Source organism: Ceratotherium simum, chromosome 26 (genome assembly GCF_057802395.1).
Source record: "Ceratotherium simum simum isolate JZ-2026a chromosome 26, ASM5780239v1, whole genome shotgun sequence".
Lineage (NCBI taxonomy): Eukaryota > Metazoa > Chordata > Mammalia > Perissodactyla > Rhinocerotidae > Ceratotherium > Ceratotherium simum.
The window spans coordinates 40122439-40147132 of NC_141925.1; the positions used below are offsets into that span (position 1 = coordinate 40122439).

At 45.7% G+C, this 24694-nt stretch overlaps 1 protein-coding gene across 1 annotated transcript; it reads right to left on the bottom strand.

Annotated features, from left to right (window-relative positions):
- Positions 1 to 7065: 7065 nt before the first annotated feature.
- LOC101401992 (paired immunoglobulin-like type 2 receptor alpha) lies at positions 7066 to 24204 on the bottom strand. Its single transcript, XM_087417624.1, has 6 exons — positions 23978 to 24204; positions 23259 to 23648; positions 12404 to 12589; positions 8768 to 8798; positions 7615 to 7661; positions 7066 to 7187 (listed from the first exon to the last, which is right to left on the bottom strand). Exons 1-6 carry the CDS (start codon positions 24045 to 24047, stop codon positions 7183 to 7185), a joined length of 729 nt encoding a protein of 242 aa, XP_087273750.1. The 5' UTR covers positions 24048 to 24204; the 3' UTR covers positions 7066 to 7182.
- Between the last annotated feature and the right edge of the window lie 490 nt (positions 24205 to 24694).

Below are 24694 nucleotides of genomic sequence, written 5' to 3' on the forward strand. Positions count from 1 at the left end.
ATGCATTATGTGGATCTCCTGTAAACAAAACATAGCTCAATTCTTTTCAAAACATTTTATTATGGAAAGTTTCATAATATACAAGAGAAGAAAGAACAATACAACGAACCAGCATCAACCCGTTTCAATAATTATCAATTATGGCCAATCTCATTTCATTTATATGTCTACCCCCGTCCCCTCCCTCTTCTCTATATTATTTTGAAGCAAATCCCAAACATCAGACTATTTTATCCAGAAGCATGTAATATTTATATATTCTATCTGGAAGCCGATATTATTTTGAGCAAATTCCAGATATCATGTTATTTTATCCGGAAGTATCTCAGTACATATACACTGTGTGTACTTATGTATACACTAAGTGTATTTAGCGAACTTGTTATATGTAGTGTATACTTCAGTACACGCTAAGAAGACCTTTAGAAAAACATAATCACAATACCGTTATCAGTCTAAAGGATTTACCAATAATTCCTTCATATCATCAAATATCTACTTCCTATTTAAATTTCTGATAGTTTTTTTTAAAGACTGTTATTTTTTTTTAAATTTTATTTATTTATTTTTTTCCCCCAAAGCCCCTGTAGATAGTTGTATGTCATAGTTGCACATCCTTCTAGTTGCTGTATGTGGGACCGCCTCAGCATGGCCGGAGAAGTGGTGCGTCGGTGTGCACCCGGGATCCGAACCCGGGCCGCCAGGAGCGGAGCACGCGCACTTAACCACTAAGCCACGGGGCCGGCCCAAGACTGTTATTTTTTAGAGCAGTTTTACGTTTACAATAAAATCGAGAGGAAAGTACAGAGATTTCCCATATACCCCTTGCCCCCACACATGCATAGCCCTCCATTGTCGACCTCACTCACTAAAATGGTACATTTTTTACCAAACATGAACTTATATTGACACGTCATAATCACCCAAAGACCATAATTTACCTAAGGTTCACTCTTGGTATTGTGCATTTTTGGGTTTGGACAAATGTTTGAAAATATATATCCATCATTATAATATCATGTAGAGTATTTACACTGCCCTAAAAATCCTCTGTGCTCTGTCTCTTCATCTCTGCCCACTGCCACCCCCTGCCCCCAGCAACCAGTGCTCTTTTTACTGTCTCCATAGTTTTGCCTTTTCCAGAATGTCATATAGTTGGAATCAAACAGTATATAGCCTTCTCAGATTGGCTTCTTGCACTTAGTAATATACATTTAAGATTCCTCCATGTCTTTTCATGGCTTGGTACCTCATTTCTTTTTAGCGCTGAGTAATATTCCACTGTCTGGATGTACTACAGTTTTTTTACTCATTCACCTACTGAAGGACATCTTGTTTGCTTCCAAGTTTTGCAAATTATGAATAAAGCTGCTATAAATATCAGTGCACAGGTTTTTGTGTGGACATAAGTTTTCAACTCCTTTGGGTAAATACCAAGGAGGATGATAGATAGATCTTATGGTAAGAGCGTGATTAGTTTTGTGAGAACCACCAAACTGTCTCCCAAAGTGGCTGCACCATTTTGCATTCCCACCAGCAGTGAATGAGAGTTCCTGTTGCTCCACATCCTTCTCAGCATTTGGTGTTATCAGTGTTCTGGATTTTGGCCATTCTGATAGATGTGTAGTGGTATCTCATTGTTGTTTTAATTTGCATTTCCCTGATGACGTATGATGTGGAGCATCATTTCATATGCTTATTTATCATCTTTATATCCTCTTTGGTGAGGTGTCTTTAAAGTATTTGGCTCATATTTAAATTGGATTGTTTTTTATTTTTGAGTTTTAAGAGTTGTTTGTATATTTTGGATAACAGCTGCTTTATCAGTTGTGTGTTTTGCAATATTTTCTCCCAGTCTGTGACTTGTCTTCTAAGTCCCTTGACATTGTCTTTGTGTGTGTGTGTGTGTGTGTGGAGATCAGCCCTGTGCTAACATCTGCCAATCATCTTCTTTTTTTGCTGAGGAAGACTGGCCCTGGGCTAACATCCGTGCCCATCTTCTTCCACTTTATATGGGATGCCACCACAGCATGGCTTGCCAAGCAGTGTGTCGGTGCACACGTGGGATCTGAACCGGCAAACCCGGGGCCTCCGCAGTGGAGTGCGTGCACTTAACTGCTTGCGCCACCAGGCTGGCCCCGACATTGTCTTTTATAGAGCAGAAGTTTTTAATATTAATGAAGTCCAGCTTATTAATTATTTATTTTATGGATCATTTGTGTTGTATTTCTTTCATTGGTGTTGTATCTAAAAAGACATCACTATACAAGGTCATTTAGGTTTTCTCTTATGTTATTTTCTAGGAATTTTACATTTAGATCTATGATCCATTTTGAGTTAATTTTTGTGAAGAGTGTAAGGTCTGTGTTCTAGATTCGTTTTTTTTTTTGCATGTGACTGTCCAGTTGTTCTAGCACCATTTATTGAAGAGACTGTCTTTGCTGCATTGTATTTCCTTTGCTCCTTTGTCAAAGATCAATTGACTATATTTATGGGGATCTGTTTTTGGGCTCTCCATTCTGTTCCATTGATCTACTTGTCTATTCTTTGACCAGTATCACACTGTTTTGATTACTGTAGCTTTGTAGTAAGTGTTGAAGTTGGCTAGGGTCAGCCCTCCAACTTTGTTCTTCCATATTGTGTTGGCTACTCTGGTCTTTTGCCTCTGTATATAAACTTTAGAATAAGTTTGCTAATGTTTATAAAATAACTTTCTGGGATTTTGATTGGGATTGCATTGAATCTACAGATCAAGTTGGTAAGAACTGACATCTTGACAATATTGAGTCTTCCTATCCAGGATCATGAAATGCCTCTCCATTTATTTACTTCTTCTTTGATTTCATTCATTAGAATTTTGTAATTTTCCTCATATAGATCTTGTGTATATTTTGTTAGGTTTATACTTAAGTATTTCATTTTTTGGGGTGCTAATGTCAATAGTATTGTGTTTTTAATTTCAAATTCCACTTGTTCATTGTTGATGTAGAGGAAAGCAATTGACTTTTGTATATTAACTTTGTATCCTGCAACCCTGCTAAAATCGTTTCTTACTTCCAGATTTTTCTTTTTTTGTCAAGTCTTTTCAGATTTTCTACATGGACAATCATGTCATCTGCAAACAAAGACAGTTTTATGTCATCCTCCCCAATCTGTAGACCTTTTATATCCTTTTCTTCTTTTATTGCATTATCAAGGACTTCTAGTACAATGCTGAAAAAGAGCGGTGAGAGGGTTCTTCCTTGCCTTGTACCTGATTTTAGTGGGAAAGGTTTGAGTTTCTCTCTGTTAAGTATGATGTTAGCTGTAGATTTTTTGTTGATAGTCTTTATCAAGTTGAGAAAGTTCCACTCTATTCCTAGTTTACGAGAGGTTTTTTTTTGTTTTTTTTTTTGGTCATGAATGGGTGTTGGATTTGGTCAAATGCTTTTTCTGCATCCATTGGTATGATCATGTGATTTTTCTTTTTTAGCCTGTTGATGTGATGGATTATATTAATTGATTTTCAAAAGTTGAGCCAGCCTTGCATACCTTGAATACCTTCCACTTGTTCATGGTGTGTAATTTTTTAATACATTGTTGGATTTAATTTGCTAATATTTTGTTGAGGATATTTACATCTCTGTTCATGAGAGATATAGGTCTGTAGTTTTCTTTTTTTTTTTTCTTGTAATGTTTTTGTCTGGTTTTGATATTAAGGTAATGCTGGCTTTATAGAATGAGTTCAGAAGTATTCTCTCTGCTTCTATCCTCTGAAAGAGATTGTAGAGAAAGGGTATAATTTCTTCCTTAAATGTTTGATAGAATTCACCAGTGAATCTATCTAGGCTTGGTGTTTTCTGGTTTGAAAGGTTATTAATTATTGATTCAATTTCTTTCTTTCTTTTTTTTTTTTTTTGTGAGGAAGATCAGCCCTGAGCTAATATCCATGCTAATCCTCCTCTTTTTGCTGAGGAAGACTGGCCCTGTGCTAACATCTGTGCCCATCTTCCTCCACTTTATATGGGACAGTGCCACAGCATGGCTTGACAAGCAGTGCGTCTGTGCGTGCCCGGGATCCGAACCTGCGAACCCCGGGCCACTGCAGCAGAGCACGCGCACTTAACTGCTATGCTACCTGGCCAGCCCCATGATATTAGTAATTTGTATCTTTTCTCTTTTTTTCTTAGTTGGCCTGGCTAGATGCTTGTCAATTTTATTGATGTTCTCTAAGAACTAGCTTTTGGTTTTGTTGATTTTCTCTATTGATTTCCTGTTTTCAGGTTCATTGGTTTCTGCTCTAATTCTTATTATTTCTTTTCTTCTGTTTGCTTTGAATTTAGTTTGCTCTTCTTTTTTTAGTTTCCTAATATTGAAACTTAGATTATTGATTTTATATCTTTCTTCTTTTCTAATAAATGCATTCAATGCTATAAATTTCCCTCTAAGCACTGCTTCTGCTGCATCCCACAAATTTTGATAAGTTGTGTTTTCATTTTCATTTAGTTCAGAATATTTTTCAATTTCTCTTGAGATTTCTTTTTTGGCCTATGTGTCACTTAGAAGTATGTTGTTTAATCACCATATGTTTTGGGATTTTCCAGTTATCTTTCTATTACTGACTTCTAGTTTAATTCCATTGTGGTCTGAGAGTGGATATTGTATGATATCTATTCTTTTAAATTTGTTTAGGTGTGTTTTGTGGCCCATAATGTAGTGAATCTTCCATGTGAGCTTAAGAAAAATGTGTATTCTACAGTTGTTGGATGATATAGTCTATAGATGTCTGTTATATCCAGTTGATTGATGATGTTGTTGAGATCAACCATATTATTACTGATTTTCTGCCTGCTGGATCTGCCTATTTCTGAGAGAAGGGTGTTGACGTCTCCAACTATAATAGTGGTTTCAACTATTTCTCCTGGCAGTTCTGTCAGTTTTTGCCTCGTTTAGTTGGACGACCTGCTGTTTGGTGCATAGACATTCAGGACTGTTACGTCTTCTTGGAGAACTGACCCCTTTGTCCTTATGTAATGTCCATCTTTATCTCTGATAACTTTCCGTACTTTGAAGTCTTCTTTGTCTGAAATTAATACAGCAACTCCTGCTTTCTTTTGATTAGTGTTAGTATGGTATATTTTTCTCCATCCATTTACTTTTAATCTATACGTGTCTTTATATTTAAAGTGGGATTCTTGTAGACAAATGTAGTTGGGATATGTTTTTTGACCCACTCTGAAATCTCTGTCTTTTAATTGGTGCACTTAGACTGTTAACATTCAAAGTGATTGTTGATATAGTTGGATTAATATCTACAATATTCATTACTATTTCCTATTTGTTGCCCTTGTTCTTTTTTCTTATTTTTGTCTTCTACTCTTTTTCTGCCTTTTTTGGTTTTAATTGAGGATTTTATATAAATGGAGTACATACTACAGAAACATAATGGTTATTGATTTGATTTGATCCAGGGACAGCGGAATGTTAAGGAGGCAGGAACTAACATTTATTAAGTGTTGCCGTGGGCTGGTAAATAAATACTTCCATGCTTGTTCCCTTTGATTCTTTCCATATCTCTGCAACTGGATATTTGCCATTTTAAAGCTAAGAGACCAAGGCTCAAAGGGTTTAAAATTTGCTTAAGACCAATGTCTAGCATATGGCTGATCCGTGGCTTAAATCTAGATCTTTCTGACTCCAAAGCCCATATTCTTTCTATTGAGACAGGTCATCTTTTCCAGAGATTTTTTGGAAATAGAAATTTAGGAGTTTGCTTTGTAAAAGGTAAGAACAGATGACCTAATAGGGATCCCAGTTTTATCACTTTTTCATTTAGACCCTAATAAAAAATTTAAAACTCCCCAAAGCAAGGCCCCCATAACCAGCTTGTCTGAGGAAAAAGAAGCTAGAATGGTGCCAAAGGGCCGGACCCCACCAGCTCATCACGGAGCCTGTCCCACGGTGGGGAAAGAAGGGCCTGGACCCCAGGAACCACCGCCTCAAGTTTCCCCCCTGACGATGAAGAGGCTGGAAGTTTCCCCCCTGACGATGAAGCCTTCAGTGACCTAGACCTGGACCAACTCATGGAAGATGTTGGAAAAGAGCTGGAGCAGAGGGAGGAGCCGCAGCAGAGAGAGGACGCAGAGGAGTTCCCCATGGCCTTCTTTGAGGAATAGTTGTGTGTTAACGTCTCCTTCCTGCTGTCTCACCCTCCTTCCTTGGAGCAAGAGGGGCAGCCTCTCAGAAGGTCCCTGAGAAGCTGATAAGTGTTGGGGTTGTTCATTGGCCACAAGGTTAACTGGCTAAAGTCAGAGTGGTACAGTTTATGTGTTAATAAAACAGGTTATGATTTAATCGGTTTCAGTCATCTCTAACCAGATGCTTCCTTTTGGCTTCTCTCCCTCCTCCTCCATGTCACTGTGTCACATCATTGTTCCTGGGGAGAGGCGTGCACAGTGTAGGGATCTGGGAAGGCAGTGACACCTGAGTCCTGGGAAGGACATGGAGAAGGGCAGGTCTGGGTTCAACTCCTGGCTCAGCCACATACTAGCTATGTGGCCTTGGGAAAAGCACTGTAACATTCTGGTTCTTGTTTTCATGCCTCTAGTGAGCATAGCCAATACCAGGTTGTTGATGATGTTGAAATGAGGTGATGCATGTGAAGCGCTTAACACGACGCCTGCTACTTATTATCGTAAGGGAAGGAGAGTGGTTAGATTGGGGGTGGCCCTTGGGTTCTGGGCTGTCTACCAGTGTTGGGGATTATTGGTCCCTGGCCTGAGGCAGTCGCTGAACAGAAGTACTGGAGGAAGGATCTTGGTGTGAGCTCTCTAGAGTTCATTTTTGGCGAGAGGGCCGGGGTTGAAGGTGACATCAGTTTTCTCCTTAGATGCATCCAGGCAAATTCTATGGCTACTTTTATTTTTGTGGGCAAGGCTAGGAAGTCGAAGAGGGAGCGGGAGCAGATGGCTCTGTCTCTCAGGTCCTTCTACCCCTGCTGGCTTCTGAGTCGTGTATCTGGCCGGGGTTATTATTGGAAGCTGAGACCCTCTGCACAGCTCACTCTAAGGAGGTCATCATTCAGTCCACTCCTTAGGCCTTTAAGTTAGAGTACAGAGTCTCTTCCTGGGGGCTCCCACTGAGAGGGGAGGTGCTGCTGGTGAGGTGGAGCTGGAGAGGGCAAGGGAGGTGTAGAAGATGCCATCATCCTGGGCAGCAAAAGAGAAGTGGGTTAGCCAGTGGAGGGGGGGCTGTCCCCATCTTAGAGCGGCGATCCCACACCTGAGTGCCCACGGATACCAGAGTCCCTCTAGTCCTTCCATCCCACCTTCTCCAGCTTCTCCTTAATTCTTTCAGGCCCTAGTCTGAGCTGCTTATCTTATGATCCAGCTTAGGGTCTGTATATTGTCCTAGAAAAAATCAAGATGTGCTGGGGTCAGGTGGCATGGCAGCCAGGGTAGGGAAATGGGCAGGGGACTCCAGTAGTGAGGTTATCTGCTAGGTCAGGACCAGGGTCATGTGGGAGGGTGGGTGAGGAAAGAGGAAAATACTGGGGGCACCTGTGTGGGTAGGGAGTGTGTGGGGGAGAAGGAAGGGCCACAGTGGAGAGTAGGGAGTGATGGCGGTAGGACTTACCTTTATTCCCAATATTCTCGTACTTCTTAGTGTTCTGGAAGGATCCCCTGCATGGGAACAGGAGGGCGGGAAAAGTTTTAGAGGCTGGGCAGGAAAGAGTTAAAACCCGTGTGGGGTGGTTCTCTTTGTGGGAGGCTCTGGGACCTGCCTGGACAGGCTCAGAAGGTGAATGCAGTGGTTTAGGCTCTCAGGAGGCTGCCTCGAAGAGGACTGAGAAGCAATTTGCAGTGTAGCCCAGGAGAGGTCGCTGAGTGCCTACTGAAAGTGGATTGTTCTAGAGAAGTGGCTTTTATTGAAGGGGGCAGAGAGGAGAAATTGGCAGGGTGAGCTCCTGTCCTCTCTGCTGGCACTGTCTCCCTAAAATCTGGAGAATGAAAACCAGCGAAGCTAATCTCAGGTCCTCTGGGCGGGTGCTCAGGCCTTGGTCCTGGGAGGAGACGCCATCCTGGGAGGGGACCCGATGAAGGCAGGTGGCAAGAGTGGGGGAGGGAGAGAAAGGAGGGAGGGAGCTCGGGAAGGGAGAATGTGGAAATGAGAAGAAAGGATGGAGAAGAGGAAGAGGTGGGAGGGTGAGGAGGACCAGGGCTCAGAAAGGAAGGGGAGCCTGGCGTCCAGAGGAGAGGAGGCGAGGCTGGGAGCTGAGGGAAGTTGCTCTGAGAAAAGACAGAGGCAGAGGAGCTGGAGGCAGAGGATCCTTGTGGCCCTTTGCCCACGTCACAGGGAAAGGACAGACTGGACGACGAGCAGAAAGAGGCAGAAATGTGGAAGAGGTCGATGTGCTCGGGAAGGATGACGTTCAAGGTGGAGAGAAGCCAGGATGAACAGAAGGAAAAGCTTAGAAATGGTGACGAAAGGGAGAGGAAAGGGGGCACCAGAGAAAGATGAAAGGGAGACATTCTGGGAAAGAATCAGAGAAAGTGCTGGAACTCTTAGGTCCACTGTTCTCCATGTTCTTTTGTTTGTTTCTTTTAGCAGGTGGAGCCTCAGGAAGTGAAGAGCCTGGCCTGTTAGGGGACATATGGGACATGGATTGGCCGAGTCAGGGATGAGAACAGCTGTGAAAGGCTCCCTCCTGCTGTCCTCATAGGAAACTTCCTGTTTCCAAGCCAGTGCCCCCTGCCCACCCCGCCCCCCTTGGAGGTCAAGCACTCACCTGGCTGGGGTTCTGGCTTTAGTGCGCAGACCTGTGGGGGGACACACAGGGTGTCAGTGTGCCATCCACGGACAGCGTCTCTCCTCCTGCCCTCTCTGCTCTCTCCTACTCTGAGACCATCCTTGGAGAGACCAGAGCAGCGAGCAGCTCTGCTGAAACCCAACTGGGAAGGGCCTGTGACTCATAGCCGGCACCCACTGGCGCCCTGAGGCCGCCCACCCGCGTCCCGTGATTGTCCTCAACACCAAATCAGGAGAGCAGCTCTTCTCTGCACCCTGCGCCCCCTCCACCCTGCCCTCTCTTCTGACCTTTCCTTCTGCTTCCTTCTTTCCTTTATCTCCTGGCCCATCCCCCAACCTGCTCCTTCCACTGCTGAGCCCTTCCCCACCCACCCTCTCCTTCCCTCCCCTTGTCACAGGCACCACCCCTCCCTCCTGCCCTGACACTCCAGCGTCTTGCCCTTTCCCTCTGAGTGCCACGCTTTCTCTCTCCCACCTCATGAACCTTCTGACTGGAGGCCGTGTTTGCAGGGCAGCCCGCTCCTCTCCGTCCTCTTCCCCTGACCTCTGCTGTGTCCCCATGTGCCTCCCCGACACCCCCGTCAAGTCTCTCTGCAGCGTTTCCCAGGGATTTGGCCCCCGGTTCACAGACATCCTCTCCACCTCTCAGCCCTCCTGGGAGGTCTCATCATCCACGGGGACAACCCTCTGAACACACTGGGCTTGCTGGCCGTGCCCCCACCTCCGCCACCTCCCCTCCACTCAGCCACACCCTGCTCTTTGTTTTTGATCACCGAGACTGAGAACTCTGAAATAATAAGTGCTGGTGCCATCCTTGTGCTACAGCTTTCTTTCCTTCCGGCTCTCTTTCGTCATCCGGCTGCCATCCCTGTGCTTTGGCCTCACTGAACTCTTGTTCCTTGATAATCCGCTTTCTCCCAGGTCGTCCACGCTCCCTGCTGAGCCCTCCACTCTCCAGTCCTGCTCTCACTAGCTCCTTGGCCTCCCGTGTTCCGTGTCCTTAGGCCTTACCTAGCTGACAAATCTCCAATCCTGGACGTGTTCCGTGGCAGAGAACGCTATTTGCTTACCCAATATCCATTCCCTTCTTCTTACTCAGGTACAGGGCCTTGATTCTATTTAGAGTGGCAGTGTGCTCCCCTACAGGTAGATGTGGGACACATGACTAAACTCCAGCCAATAAGATATAGGGGGACGTTGTGGATAGGACTTTCTGGAAGGCTCTTTTAAAGGAGGACAGACAGCTGGGGCATAATTGTTTTGGTCCTTTCCTTTGTCCTGCCTGGAACCCAGAAATAATGGTTGGAGTCCTAGCAGCCATATTGGACCATGAGGCAACCTTCAGGATAGAAGCCAGTATCCAGGACAGTGAGCAGAAAGGAAGGAGCCTGAGTGCTAAGGACAGTGGCCTCTGTTGTCTGCCTCTGGATCCTTTTATATGAGGGGAAAAAAGTAAACTCTGTGTATTTAAGCCAACGTTACTTCTGGTCTCTGGTGCTAGCTGGGTTTTATGTCATAATTAGGATGGTCATCTCCGCCCCATGGTTATAAAATAGTCTCACATACTTTCTTCTTGTACTCAGGTTAGATTTTTCCTCATTTGAATCTTTGATTTCCATGGAATTTATTTGGTGCAAAGTATGAGGTAGGGAGATAACATTATTTTTTTCTCAGATGGCTTCTCAATTGTTCCAGTACCATTTATTGAATTATCCATTCTTTCCCATGATTGGAAATGCTACCTTTTAACCTACTAAATTCTCGTAAATGTTTGGGTCTGTTTTCATTCTGCCTGTATTTGGATTTTTCTCTTTTCTTCCATTGATTTATCTGTGTATTAATATGGCAGTATCAAATCGTTTTAATTATTGTAGCTTAATAATTATAAGTGTAACACTCATTTAGTGCTTACTCTGTGCTGGGATCTATTCTAAGTGCATTACATTTAATCGTTACGACAATCCCTAGGTAAGTACTATTATTCCCATTTTACTGATGAGTAAGTTGAGGCACAGATAATAGCGTGTGCCAGAGTGCACCCCGCTAGGGTGTGAGGCAGGATTGACTGCAGGCGGTTCACATTCTATGCTGATCACCTCTGTGCTTTAATATCTGATGGGGCTAATCTCCTCTCATTGCAAATTTTCTTTAAAGTAATTTCAAATCCATTTTGGAGGGTGTTGGGGTATAAATAATTTATGCCTCTAGCCCTGTCCTCTCTTTGAGCTGTGAGAGCATACATCCAAATTTCTGATGGACATCTCTGCTCAGATGCCACACGGGTATCTCAAACATAACATATCCCAAACTGCAGAATCATCATTCTCTTGACCTCCCATGTTCCCTAGGATGCTTGGTGGTTCCATCACAGCCTCATTCACCCAAGTTGAAAACATGGCACTCATCCTCACTCCCTTGCCCCACATCAATCCAGTCACCAAGTCTCACTGGTTTCCCCTCTTCAGCTTCTCCAGGATCTCGCCGTTCCCTCCGTCTGCACCGCCAGTGCATTGGACTGACCCCAGCCTGGCCCACCTCCGGCCCCTCCACCGCAGACTGGAGTGTCTGCGAGGCGAAGCTGAGGCTGCGACTTCACTGCTTGACGTGGCCTCTGGGACCACAGGCTCTTGGGTATGATTCACAAGGTCGTCTTCTCCGTCTCCTGCCTCCTCCGTGGCACTGAGCTACTTACAGGTCCCAGTGTGGTTTCCTCCACCTGATGGACAGTGACCTCTACAGCACCCTCACCACTTGCCTGGCTAATTCTTTCTTGAGCTTTGAGACTTTTTGCAGGTGTCACTTCCTCTGGGAAGGCCTCTCTGATTCTGCTTCTTCCTCCCAATCTGCCACAGCTCTTTCCAAATGAGGCAATTAGCCCTTGAGACAGCTCCCTCCTCCTCCCTGCCCCGCTGAGGTCCTTGAAAGCAGGGCCTATGCTTTACTGACTTTTATATCTCCAGTTACAAGCCAGGCCCTGGAAAACGGGCGCTCAACCAATGCTTGCTTAGCTGAGCCAACTTCCTGTCCCTTCTGCTTTCTCCTTACTTTTTCCAGGGCAGACCCTCCCCTCCCCATGAACTAAAAGGTGAGGACTGATGAGAAACGATTAAGTCAAGAGACAAGATCTGGAAAATGATCAGATTTGGGGGGAGGGCCTGGTTTGGACTGGTGGTTCTCAAACTCGATGACAGACACACAATCCACTTGAGGAGACTGTTAAAAATGCAGGTTCCTAACCCCAGACCTCAAGCCCAGCAGGGAGGTGCATTTTTGCGTGTGTGTGTGTGTGTGTGTGTGTGTGTGTGTGAGGAAGATCAGCCCTGAGCTAACATCCATGCCAATCCTCACCTTTTTGCTGAGGAAGACTGGCCCTGGGCTAACATCCATGCCTATCTCCCTCTACTTTATACAGAACGCCGCCACAGCATGGCTTGAGAAGCCGAGCGTCCGTGCGCGACGGAATCCGAACCTGCGAACCCTGGGCCCCCCGCAGCCGAGCGCGGGCAGTTAACCGCTGCGTCACGGGGGTGCCCTGGGGTCATTCTGATGTAGGTGGGTTCTGAGAAACAACCTACTGTGTAGCTTGGAGAGAGGGCGGGGCTTCTGGACCACTTACCTTTCCTTCTCTTCCACTCAAGGTAGACTATCTGTCCCAAAATTGCGATTTTGAGCACAGCGCTGGCCAGTGCCACCCCGACCACAGCTTCCAGACTCAGGGACCAAGACGCTGAGCTCCTTTTGCCCTCTGAGACCCCGACGCCAGCTGTGGGGGTGGTGGGGCCCGGGGTGGTCGTCTTGACAGCTGAGGAGACATGAGAAATAAGCAAATTCTCCTCTGGAGGAGGGGAGGTATCCGAGTGAGACTGTCACATCTTGTTCCCTAGTTGGGGGGATACGGGGGGTGGGGAGGAACTCCCCGAAGCTCTCACACAGGGAGGAGAGTAACGGGAAATGCTGAAGCCTTAGAATCCAGATCACTCGGTTTAAATCCTGACTCTACCACCTATCAGCAGTGTGAACTCAGAACCTCATTTCATCACCTACAAATAGGGATGAAATGGCTAAATCACAGGATTAATAAAATTTTTTTATTGTGGTAAAAGACACATAACCTAAAATTTATCATTTTAACCATATACGAGTGTACAGTTCAGTGGCACTATGTACACTCACGTTGTTGCACAACTATTACCATCACCTGTCTCCAGCATGTTTTCATCTTCTGAAACTGAAACTCTGTCCCCAATGAAACACTAACTCCGAATTCCCTCTTCCCCCAGCTCCTGGCAACCATCATTCTACTTTCTGTGTCTCTGAATCTGACAACTCTAGGGACCTTGTTTCAGTGGAATCAAACAGTGTTTGTCCTTTTACAGGATTGTTTTAATGTGTGAGAAAACATCTGTAAAACATCTAGTGTATATTGGAATGTGCTTTTAAGGTTGAATTAATATTTAAGTCCAACAAAAAGATCGTACCTTCTTTTAATGGACCATTAAAAAATTGACCAAATAGCCAAAGGAAAAAAATCCAATTCCAATAAGATCTTCAGGTTAGTGTGGACCAAATTTACTGTCCACTCTTATTAGAAATTAATAATAAAAGTGTAAATACCATTCCTCAATTGAAAAATAAAAAATTAATCAACGAAAAAAATATATACTAACATGCCAGATAAAATAAAATGATAGTAATGCATATTAAAAGCAAAACAAAACTAAAGCTATACTCAAAGTTAAATTCATAGTATTACACACTCATTATTTTAAGCGTGAAGTAATTTTTTAAAAAATTTTTTTTTCCCCCAAAGCCCCAGTAGATAGTTGTATGTCATAGTTGCACATCCTTCTAGTTGCTGTATGTGGGACGCGGCCTCAGCATGGCCGGAGAAGCAGTGCATCGGTGCGCACCCGGGATCCGAACCCCGGGCCGCCAGCAGCGGAGTGCACGCACTTAACCGCTAAGCCACGGGGCCGGCCCGAAGAAATTTTTAAAATGAATGAAATAGTCAATTTCCAATGAAAATGTACGAAAAACAGAGAGGAGGCAGCCCTAAGGAAATTCAGAGTTAGAAAGTAATGAAAACCTATGTTGGAATAAATTTATTAGGAAACAGAACAGTGGTAGGAATAACAAATGCAAGAAGTGGTTATTTAGGGAAAAAACATACAAGAAAACAGACAAGACTCTTGCGAACCCAACAACAACCAAAGAGACTGTTGAAATCATGAGTGAGTGTATGCTCAATTACTGGTTGATAAATCTAAAGACCTCTATGATATGGATGATTTTCTGAAACAAACAAAAATTTTAAAAAGTGGATTTAAGAAGTAGTAAACTTTAATGGATACACAAAGAAGAAATTGAGAACACAAAGAACTACCTTTCATAAAGTTTTCAAGCTCAAGAGGTTTTCTGGATAAATTCTTGTTAAAGTTTAAGGAACAGCTAATTCTCAGACAGAAGCTTCCAGAACATATAGAAATATGGAAACCTATGCAGTTCTCTCTTTTCATAAAATGATAACATAACCCTGATGCTAATATCCATTCATAATTTTCAAAAATGCAGATTAAAACAACAAGAGGCTGGTTTTCTTACTGATCTGAGTGGAGGAAAATACCCAGTACTGACAAGGGTTTAGAGAAAGAGGAACCTCACACACAACTGGAGTATAAGTTGGTACAGCCTTTGGGAATGCGTTTGGGAATATCTATCAAAATGTAGAATACCAGTGCATGCCCTTTGACCCACTGATTTCAGTGCTGGGAATTTCTCTTATGGAAATGCTGCGTTCATGTTCAAAGGCCTGTGTTTAAGGGTGCTCTCTGCAGCTTTGTTTGTGATGTGGCAACAACCTGAATGTCCTTAAATAGGAGACTGATTAAATCAACTATGATACATCATACAATGGGATACCAGGCGGCCATTGTTTAAAAAGGCACAGATGTCTGTGTACCGAAACGGGGAGATACTTGAGGTACGTGAAGTAAAAATAGCAAGTTTAGAGCAGAATTGTATGAGTTTGATTCTATTGTGTTATATATCTACATATATATATCTATATAGCATCTATATCTACATTTGTATCTATATTCCTATGTATATCTATATCTACATCTACATCTGTATCTATATCTACATCTGCAAGATAAACATTTCCACAGAGAGAGGTAATGGCTGGGGAGATAAAGTGGAGAGGAAGGATTTTATTTTTCATTTTACTCCCATCTGTGTTGTCTGAGCATTGTTTTATTATGGTTTTATTATGTGCAAGTATTACTAGTACCTTTATTATTTTAAAATGTAACATTTATTTATTTATTTTTATTTATTTTTTTTGCTGAGGAAGATTTGCCCTGAGCTAACATCTGTTGCCAATCTTTCTCTTTATGTATGTGAGCTGCTGCCACAGCATGGCCACCAACAGACAAGGGGTGTAAGTCCGTGCCCGGGAACTGAACCCAGTCCGCTGAAGTGGAGCACGCTGAACTTAACCACTAGGCCACAAGGGCTGGCCCAACATTTATTTTTATCAAAGTTGTACAGACACCTAATTTAAAGAGTCAACAAATTCCATGCAGCTTATAAAAACAGCAAGTGTGCATAAGCCTCCTCATTCCCTTCCATTCCCGAGAGGCAACAACTTTCAGCACGTTTAGCTATTTCTTTTGGCATTAACCTCATATTTCTAGATCACATGCACACACTGCTGTTGCTTGATTTTGTTGTCTTAGGTATATCTATTCACTTCCAATACTGAAATTGAGGATTTCGGTCTCTTACTCTCCCATATTTTCCATCTTACTCAACTTCTCAGCGTTTGATATTCTCCCTTTCATGAAACGGGTCTGCACTTGGCTTCCGGGACACCATTCTCTCTCTTGGCTCCTCTCCTGCCTCCCTAGCAGCTCCTTCTCAGAGTCTTTGTTGGTTCCTCCTTGTCTTCCCACCTGTGCAGCCACAGCTCAGTCCTAGGAGCTCCTCCCTGTCTGCACTCACTTCCCAGAAAGTCTCATCCAGTCCCAGGACATTACGTACCAGCGATATGCTGATTACTCCCACATTTACATGTCCCGCCTTATCTCCCCCTGCGCTCCAGACTCAAGTCTCACTGCCTACTCATGCCTCCGTCTGTTTGTCTGATAGCATCTCAAATTTAAGATGTCCTGAACAGAACTCTGGACTGCCTCCCAGACCCGTTCCTCCCCCATTTTCCCTCTCGGTAAATGGGAACTCCATCCTTCAAGCTGCTCAGGCCAAAAGCCTTAGAATCATCTTTGGTTCTTCTCTCTTTCTCACCCCCCACGTCCGATCACCTGCAGATCCTGTCTGCTCCGTCTTCCAAATATCACCAGCATCTGGACACATCTCACCCGCCATTGCCGTCGCCTTGTTCAAGCCACGTTGTCTCCCACCAATCTCCCTGCTTTTGACGCTGCTCATCTGGATAGTCTTGTTACCAAACCAAAAGTGGGTTCACCTCCTGGGGAGTTAAAATCAGACTATCGACCAGAAGTAGTTGTCACACAAAATAGAACCTATTTGCAGCAAATAGGAGGCCACGTGGAATCACTTCCAAAGTCGTGGCTGTCCCCAAACAAAGGGAAGCAAGGACTTGTTATTTTGGATGGGGAATGAATACTCAAAAGGGAGAGGTGTCTATTCCCTTGCACAGGCTCAGCTGGAAAACATGCTTCCACATACACTGCAGGTTATGTAATAAGGCCTCAGCTCCTCCCAGAGTGGAGATCTTAGCATTAAAGATGAGGCAAAGGGCATAGGTGTTGCTCTTGCGCTGAGGCTTGGTCCGGATCAGGGTGGCTGGTGATTGCATCTCTTAAACAGTTAAAGGCTTCTGAACCCACCCTTGAGTTCCTGTGGGCAATTAGTCGGTGACAGTCTTACTCTCCACTGACAGCCAGAGTGACACTTTTACCATGTAGATCAGATCACGGCACTCCTCTGCAGGGAGCCCTCACTAGCTCCCATGGCACTCAGAGTGCAAGTTCTTTCCTTGGCTTTCAAAGCCACACAGGACTGGCCTCCACTGCTGTTCTGACCTCACCTCCTGCCACCTTCAGCCTCTTCATCTGCTTCAGCCACACTTGTCCCACCTTACAGCCTTGCCCTTCCTGTTCCCTCTTGACTGGAATATTCTTCCCCAGACCTCTCCCCCACTTCTTACAGATCTGTGCCTAGGCTGGATTTTTCTGCTGGCTTCTCTAGATCCATCCCCCAACTCTTCTCTACCCTGCTTTGTGCCTTTGGAGGCTGGTCTTGGTGGACTCTATCCATGGGCTCTCTTGCTGGCTGGTTCCTATTCAGTGGCCAATGGGAGTACCAGCAGGAGACAGAGGGAGAGGGGAGGGTAGGTCAGGGCATAGCCCTTGGCCCCCTCCCTGACAGGTATTGTATTAGTCAGGGTTCTCCAGAGAAATAGAACCAAGAGGATACACAGAGATCTAGAAAGAGTTTTATTATGAGGGATTGGCTCACACAATTATGATGGCTGAGAAGTCCCACAATCTGCTGCCTGTAAGCTAGAGGCCCAGGAAACCCCATGGTGTAGTTCCAGTCCAAACCTGACGGCCAGAGAACCAGGGAGGTCAATGGTGTAAGTCTCAGTCCGGTTCTGAAGGCCCGAGGACCAGGAGCTTCAACTTCCAAAGACAGGAGAAGACTGATGTCCCAGCTCAAGCAGAGAGCAAATTTGCCCTTCCTCCACCTTTTTGTTCTGTGTGGGCCCTGAAGGGGTTGGATGATGCCCACCCACTGCTCATCCCTTTCTGACCCCTCAGAGACACAACCAGAAACAACGTCTTACCAGCTCTCCGGGTATCCCTTAGCCCAGTCAAGCTGACACTTAAAACTAATCATCACGTTGACTCCATCTCCCCAGAGGCCAGAGCTCCTCTCTGGGCCCTCTCGTGTACTCCAGTCCTCTCCGGGCTCCAATACCTTCTCCCTCCCCTGCTCCTTAGGCCTGTGCTGCTCCCAGGGGTCTCACCATCCTGACTGGTTTCCCTACCCCGTGTCCCACGCAAAACTCTCTTCCATTATCCTGATTGAGTGGCTTTTCCTGCCAGCACTCTGACTAATGTCCCAGAGGCCTTCCCTGTCCCATCTGTATAAAGTAACACCCCTAGCCACCTCTGTCCCACCCATTCTGCTTTGCTTTCTCCTTTTCTCTTTTCACCACCACCTGACACACAGACAGAATTAATTTCTTTGCTTTCTTTAGTCTTCTTCCCACACTCAAGTGTATTCCATCATTGAGGACATTTTTGTTTTCTTTTGTTTTGTTTTTAACTGCTGTTTTCCCAGTGCCCAGATTAGCACCTGACACACAGTAGGCCCTCAATCAGTATTTGTTAAATGAATGAATGAAATAACTTTCCCTTGGAATTTCCAGGCTTTCAACCATTGTCTTCAGCTTCCCTTCTTGCTGTTGAGACACCTGAGACCATTCTGATGCTTGAATCTCCGTATGTGGCTTCTTTCTTTCCTCCTTGGAAAATGGTTGGATCTTCTTTTTATCTGTGGCATTTTGAAATTTCATGTTGCTGTGCCCTAGAGCTAGGTCTTTTTACTTTTACCCCTTCACTGGGTTCTTTCGTTCTGAAAATTTCTAGAGTAATTTTGTTGATATTTTCTTCCCCACGGCCTTCTCTCGTCTCTGTTGCTGGAACTTCCATTGTTCAGAGGTGGGACCTGTTGGACCAATCCTCAATTTTTCTAATCTTTCCTTATAGTTTCTGTATTACTTTCCTGTGGCTGCTGTAACAAATTACCACAAACTCGGTGACTTAAAACAACAGAAGTTTATCCTCTCACTGTCCTAGGACAGAAGTTGGAAATCAAGGTGTCAGCAGGGCCGCCCTCCCTCCCGAGGCTCTGGGGCAGAGCCTGTTTCTCATTCTTCCAGCCTCTGGTGGCTGCATCACTCTAGTCTCTGCCTCCGTGGTCACATTGCCTTCTCTTCCATCCGTGTCAAATCTCCCTCTGCTTCTCTCTTCTAAGGACACTGGTGTTTGCATCTAGGGCCCATCCAGTTAACCCCAGATAACCTCCTCATCTCAAAGTCCTTAACTGAATCACATCTGTTACCATGTAAGGTAACGTTCACAGGTTCTCAGCATTAGGATGTCGACATATCTTTTGGGGGCTGCTGTTCAACCCACTACAGAGCCCAAATCTTTGACCTTTTGTTCCACCTTCTGGGAGATTTCCACAAACTTCCTCTTTCCATCCTTGTATTGAGTTTTCCATCTGTGCTATTACGTCTCTAATTTCCAAGAGCTCTTTTACTGTTTGGAAAGCTCCTTTGTAAAGCACTCTTTCTTGTGACATGCATGCGATCTCTTAATTTCCTGAGAATGATAGTTATTTGAAAGTTTTACTCTCCCTCCATTGTTTTGTTTTTTTCCAGCTCCCCCCACCCCCATTTCTTTTGCTCTCTGCCTTTCATGGGAGAAGTTTTCCTTAAATGTTTAGTTTAAGTATATTTGAAAATGGCGTCTCTAACCTGAGCATCCAGGCACAGCTGAGATGAGGGTGCATCCTCAGTGCTGGGGGATTTGTTGGGAGGCTGAGACCCCACTCCCCTGCACCCTTGGCTCCCAGCATGCAGAGTGCCGGCAGATTAGAAGCTGTGTGAGTGGTATGGTAGAAAGTGCTTGTCAGTTAGTGGGCTGTAGGGTGATCTGTTAGATTTCTAGATCTTTTTTGGGCCCATCAGATAGATTTCCCAGAGAAGAATCCCCTGGTGTTCTGCCCACGGTGGGGGATACCAGCCTGGCTGCCTGAGTCCTGGGAGACATCTGAGGGGTCGAGGTGTTTAGGGTTTGTCAATTCACCAAGTCTCCAGTTTGAAGAACTGAACCATTACCCCCAGTATGCCCAGGGTACTCCCCACTGTGTCCCTCTGGTTCATCCTTTCTGGAAAGCAAATCTCCAGTCTTCTGCCGGGTGGGAGGTGAGGGGATGGAGGTTTCCTGCTTCTTAAATCGATTTTCAACTGGTCCTCCAGTTCTCAGACCCTTTCACTCCCGCATCCAGGGGTCCTTGGGGCCGCCATTCCTGCCTCCCTGCGGGTGGTTTTGTGGTATAAATCGCCTTTCTTCTGGGTTTCCCCACTGCTGGCTTAGGGTTCAGTTCCTCTGGTCTCCTAAGCCAGTTACATTAGTCTATCTGTGTCTGTGTCCAGCTCCCCAAATCTTGTTCTTTTCAGTCTAGCTCACATATTTTTTGTCCTTGTGGATTTTTGTTTTAAAAAATTCCCTTTGCTGTCATTTTAGTAGATTTTGGAAGGCATGGAGGTAAACATGTGCAAGTAACCCACCAGCTTGGACAGAATTTATGCATTACTTTTACAATGAAAATTATAAAAAATAAACATTCAAAAATAATGTTGCACATTAATAATAAAAATACAGACTATATAGGAAAAAGTCTTGTGAGACATTTACATAATCTTTAGAAGAACACTTCCAAGGTTTCCTGAGCGACATAAAATAGGACCCATTCCTGGGTGGGAAGATTGTATATTACACTGATTTCCATTTTTTGTCAATTGCTTCATAGGTTTAACGCAATTCTGGTGTAAGAAATCTGCATGAGTGTTTTTCTGAGAACTTGGCAAACCTATTCTAACATTTATGTAAAAGAATAGGCAGGCAACAATAACAAAGTTTTTGCGAAAGAAGTAACATGGTTGAGATGGAAATAGTCTTATCAGCCACTGAAACGTGATAAGGTTACAATAACTAAAACAGTGAGGGAGTGATATAAGAGAAGACAGACCAGTGAAACAGAAGAGACAGACCAGAAATGGTGCTATTCTACAAAAGAACTTAAAAGCCAGGCCTATGAATCAATGGAGAAGAGAAAAAATATTCAATAAATGGGGTGGGGACAACTGATTTGTTTCTTGATATAAAGATCAATTTAATTCTTTACCTCACACCATATGCCAATGTAACCACGGGCCCTCCAGGACCAGTTCAACTGACCCCGTCTCTTATCAACAGAGTAGTTAAGATTCAGAAAACCTGCCAAGTCACATAGCCAGGGCATGTGCAATAGAAGAAATCCTGACCTGAAACGACCTTGGAACCAAAGATCCTCCTTCTCATGGAACCCAAGGAAGGGGACACGACCAGAACTTGAAAGTCAGATTCTTATCAGAGTGAGAGGTCCCTCATTCAGGAAGATCCAGTGTTAAAATTCCTTCCCCACCTCATCAAAAATGTTTAGAACCCCATCATAATTGTTTAGAACCCTATCATAAATGTTTAAAACCTTACCATAAATGCTTGAAGCTCACCAATCAAAACCTGTCCCACCATCATTTCTGCGTGCCAGCCTGTTCTCTCTAACCTCTTAAATTTTTCCCCAATTCTTGAATCAGGGAGACAGATCTGAGGACACACACCCCTCTCTCCCTGCAGATTGACTTTAGAATAAAGCTGATCTCTTTTCCCAAAGGCTGATGCTGTAATTAATTGGCTTGGTTATATGCATCAGGCAGAGAACCCTAATTTTGTGTGGTAACACCAATAGAAATTCTCACTATATTAAAGAATTTTATTGTGAAAAGTAATTAAATTATATAAAAATTAGAAGAAATTAAGATATTTTCAATCCCTAGTGGGATATGGGATTTTGGGCTTAGAAATAAAAGAGAACAATTACAAAGGAGAACAATTACATTTCGCTAAAAAAATAAAACATCTGTATGTAAAAAAAGTCAACAAGCCAACCACAAACTTATCAGTTGTATTTGCTACAAATCTTCCTTTAGTGTGATGTTCTTGCACGGTGGTGCTTCACTTGGATTAAAAATGTTTCTTTTTATTACTTTCCCGTATTTTTGTAAAAATAATGAGCATGAATATCCAATTAATTGCATTAACTGTAAAAATTAATTTATTGATGGAAAAACTAGTAGTGAATGTGACTGAAAGGAGAAATGAGAAAAGTGAGGAAGAATCAGGAAGGAAGCAGAGGGATCTAAGGAGAGGGAACATCTCTCAGAGGCCACTTAAGGGAACAGGGGGAGGCGCGGACAGTGTAAATCCAAGGCTGTCTTCAGGGTGAGCCACTTTCTATTTGCCCTTAAACCAGCCGGGTGGTCCAGACAGGGCAGGGGTTTACCAAGGGGGAGGCACAGAGAGTGTCCTTCCCACGGGAGCAGAAATGCAGCCCTGACATCCTTTAGAATTGGCAGCACAAGTGATTATAAAAAGCAAACGGACTTAGTGGATCTTTATTTTCTAAAAGATTTTCTACAGACAATGCACTCCTATTTCCTCCCCCCTCTGCTCTGGAGACAGATAAACCCAGGTTCAAGTTCCCACACCCCACTGAGAAATAGAGGAAGACCTATTTTTAGGATTATTAGGTTATTATTATTAGGTTATTAGGATTATTAGGTTAAAAACAGGTCAGGACGACAAGATAATGCAGTCAGTACATGAGGCCGAGGGGCTAATGGTTAAGAGGGGAGGCTCCGGGGTTAAACTGGGTTCAGATCCCTCCTGCACCCTGAGGGCGACTTTGGGCAGGTGTTAGGTCTGGGAGCCTCGGTTTCCCTATCTGTAAAGGGAAGATGAGAGCAGCGCCTACTGTTACTGTGGGGTCGCGGTGCAGGCTAACTGGGGTGATGCACACCCGGATGTTCAGAGGGACACAGTGCGCAGTAGGCGGGAGCTGCCGTGATTGCTGCCGCAGACATGCCTCTTAATGATGGGGACAGAGGAGCAGGATCACCGTGGACGATGGGGACAGTGTGACTGAGCAACACAGGGAGAGGTGGGGCTGGGGGTGGTGAGAGACAAGGAGGGTAAAGAGGATGGAGATGGGGGAAGAAGGAGATGGGAGAGGAGAGGAAAGAGGAGGGAGGAGGTGGGAGTGTTGAGGGCCATGTTCTGGGGGCGGGGGAGGAGGAAGCGAGAAGGTTGGGTAACAGGTGATGGGCGTTGCCAGGGTATGGGGGCTCCTCAGGCCTACCGTGTGTGTCTGGCTGAGCTCCTGGCTGTAGAGAGATATAGATATGGGGTGAGCTGGGACTCCGCACATGGACTCACGACAAGGGGAGGCAGGCCACATCTGGAGAAATCAAGTCCCCCAATGTGGGGCAAGGGCAGGGGGCAGGGCTGGAGTCCCAGCTTGGAGTAAGAAGGGAGGATAACTGGGGAGCCCAGAAGATGCTGAGGCCTGGGGAGGGGGGGTGGGGGCTGGATGTGGAGGGAGCAGTGAGCGGGAGGGGCAAGGAAGGCAGGTTTGGGGAAGATTAAGGTGAAAAGGGGAAAGTTGTCAGAGGCCTGCAGAGGAGTGGAGGGAAGGAAGAAGAGTTTGAGAGAAGGGTCAGGAAGAGGGGAGCCTGGGCCAGGCCTGGGGGACAAGGGCGCCAGTGGACTTCAAGACCCTCTGGTGGGTGCGGCAGCGGCCAGGGCACCAGGACTCACCGTGGGTGATGATGAGTGTGGTCCCTGGGATGGACTGCCATTGCTGCTTGCCGTTCATCAGTGTGTTCAACTGGACTTGGCAGAAGTACGTAGTCTGGTCCTCTTTCCGCAGGTTGGAGATCAGGAGGGAGCCGGTCTTCCAACCCTCTGTCCAGTTCAGGAAGAGCCGGTTCTTGTAATCCTCACGGATGAAAGGCGGGGTGGTGTTGTAGATGTACTCCCCATGGAAGTGCCTCCGTCTCCAGGCTATACTCACCCTGGGAACCTTGGCTAACTCCCAGGGGTAATAGAAGGAGAAGGGGAGGTGGATGGAGCCACCCTCGGGGGCTGAGAGGTGCTCTGGTTGGTTGACCCCAGAGCCAACCTTTGGACTGGATTCTGCCCAGTAACCTAGAGGAGGGAGGGAGAGGGAGAGACTTTGAAGCCACCGGGAGAGACAAAGAAGATAATCCCAGATCATCTGGCAGCCTCACGCATGGGCAGTAGTGTGACAGGTGGTAGGACTGTCCCTCTGGCCTGGGTGTCCCCCTCTCCAGGCTTGGGGTAGGGAACAGGTGAGGGGTTGGGGGGACCCAGCACTATGGGAACAGCCCTTGGTTAGGCGTGGGAGGCCTGGCCAGTTACCCCAGCAGACCCCTTCTCCAGACACCCGGCCACAGCCCCTCCTGGGAGCTCCTCCCGTGGCCCTGGGCAGAGCCAGCGTGGTCCTGGCCACTCACCAGCCTGCAGAGATGCCGGCAGCAGGGGCAGCAGCGGCAGCAGCACCGGCAGCAGCAGGGGCAGCCCCATCGCCCTGCTCTCCTCCAGGGGCTTGAGCAGACAAGCAGCACCGTCAAGGACAGAGAGGAGGCCCTATGGAGGGGCCACCTCGGGGAACTCTTGGGCACCTAGAGAGTGACGATCAGGCTCCTTCAGAGGACAGAGGGAGGATGAGAGTCTTCCCTAAACCCACCCAACCCCAAGTGACCCAGCACTTCCTTCATCAATCTGGCTTCTTCTTTTCCTATGTTGCAAAAGTGCTTCGCATGTGGTCAGTGCAAAGAGAGCCGTGATACAGGTCCCCAGCCCCCATCTTCGTACTGAGGGGCGTGGTCCTGATCTTGGCTGGCTGAGGCCTCTGCTCTCCCACCTCAGCTCCCTGCCTCTGTCAGCGCCCCCCGGCATCTCCTTAGGAGTCAGTCTCTGTCTCTCACTCTCTCTTCCTTTTCTCTGGTTCTCTGAGTGTCTCCCAGGCCCTGTCTCTCTCTCATCCCAGGGGAAGGGGCAGCAGCAGGACAGCTCAGGCTCTTCAGGGAGAGGAAAGCAGCCATGAGCCTCTGCCCAGCTACAGCCCCTTAGAGAGAAGGAGGAGGATGCTGTGGTCAGACGCCCTCAGCCCCCAGCCCCAGCACCAGTGCCAGCAGGGTATCCCCTACAGTCCCTAGGCAGAGCCAAGG

What these genes read in the sequence shown, in the direction of transcription:
- LOC101401992 (XM_087417624.1), bottom strand. Translation starts at nt 24,047, where the DNA reads ATGGGGCTGCCCCTGCTGCTGCCGGTGCTGCTGCCGCTGCTGCCCCTG. An exon ending in CACACTCATCATCACCCACG is followed by an intron (nt 12,590 to 23,258) that starts GTGAGTCCTGGT and finishes ATGTCTCCTCAG; the next exon opens with CTGTCAAGACGACCACCCCG. An exon ending in TGAGTGGAAGAGAAGGAAAG is followed by an intron (nt 8,799 to 12,403) that starts GTAAGTGGTCCA and finishes GTCCCCCCACAG; the next exon opens with GTCTGCGCACTAAAGCCAGA.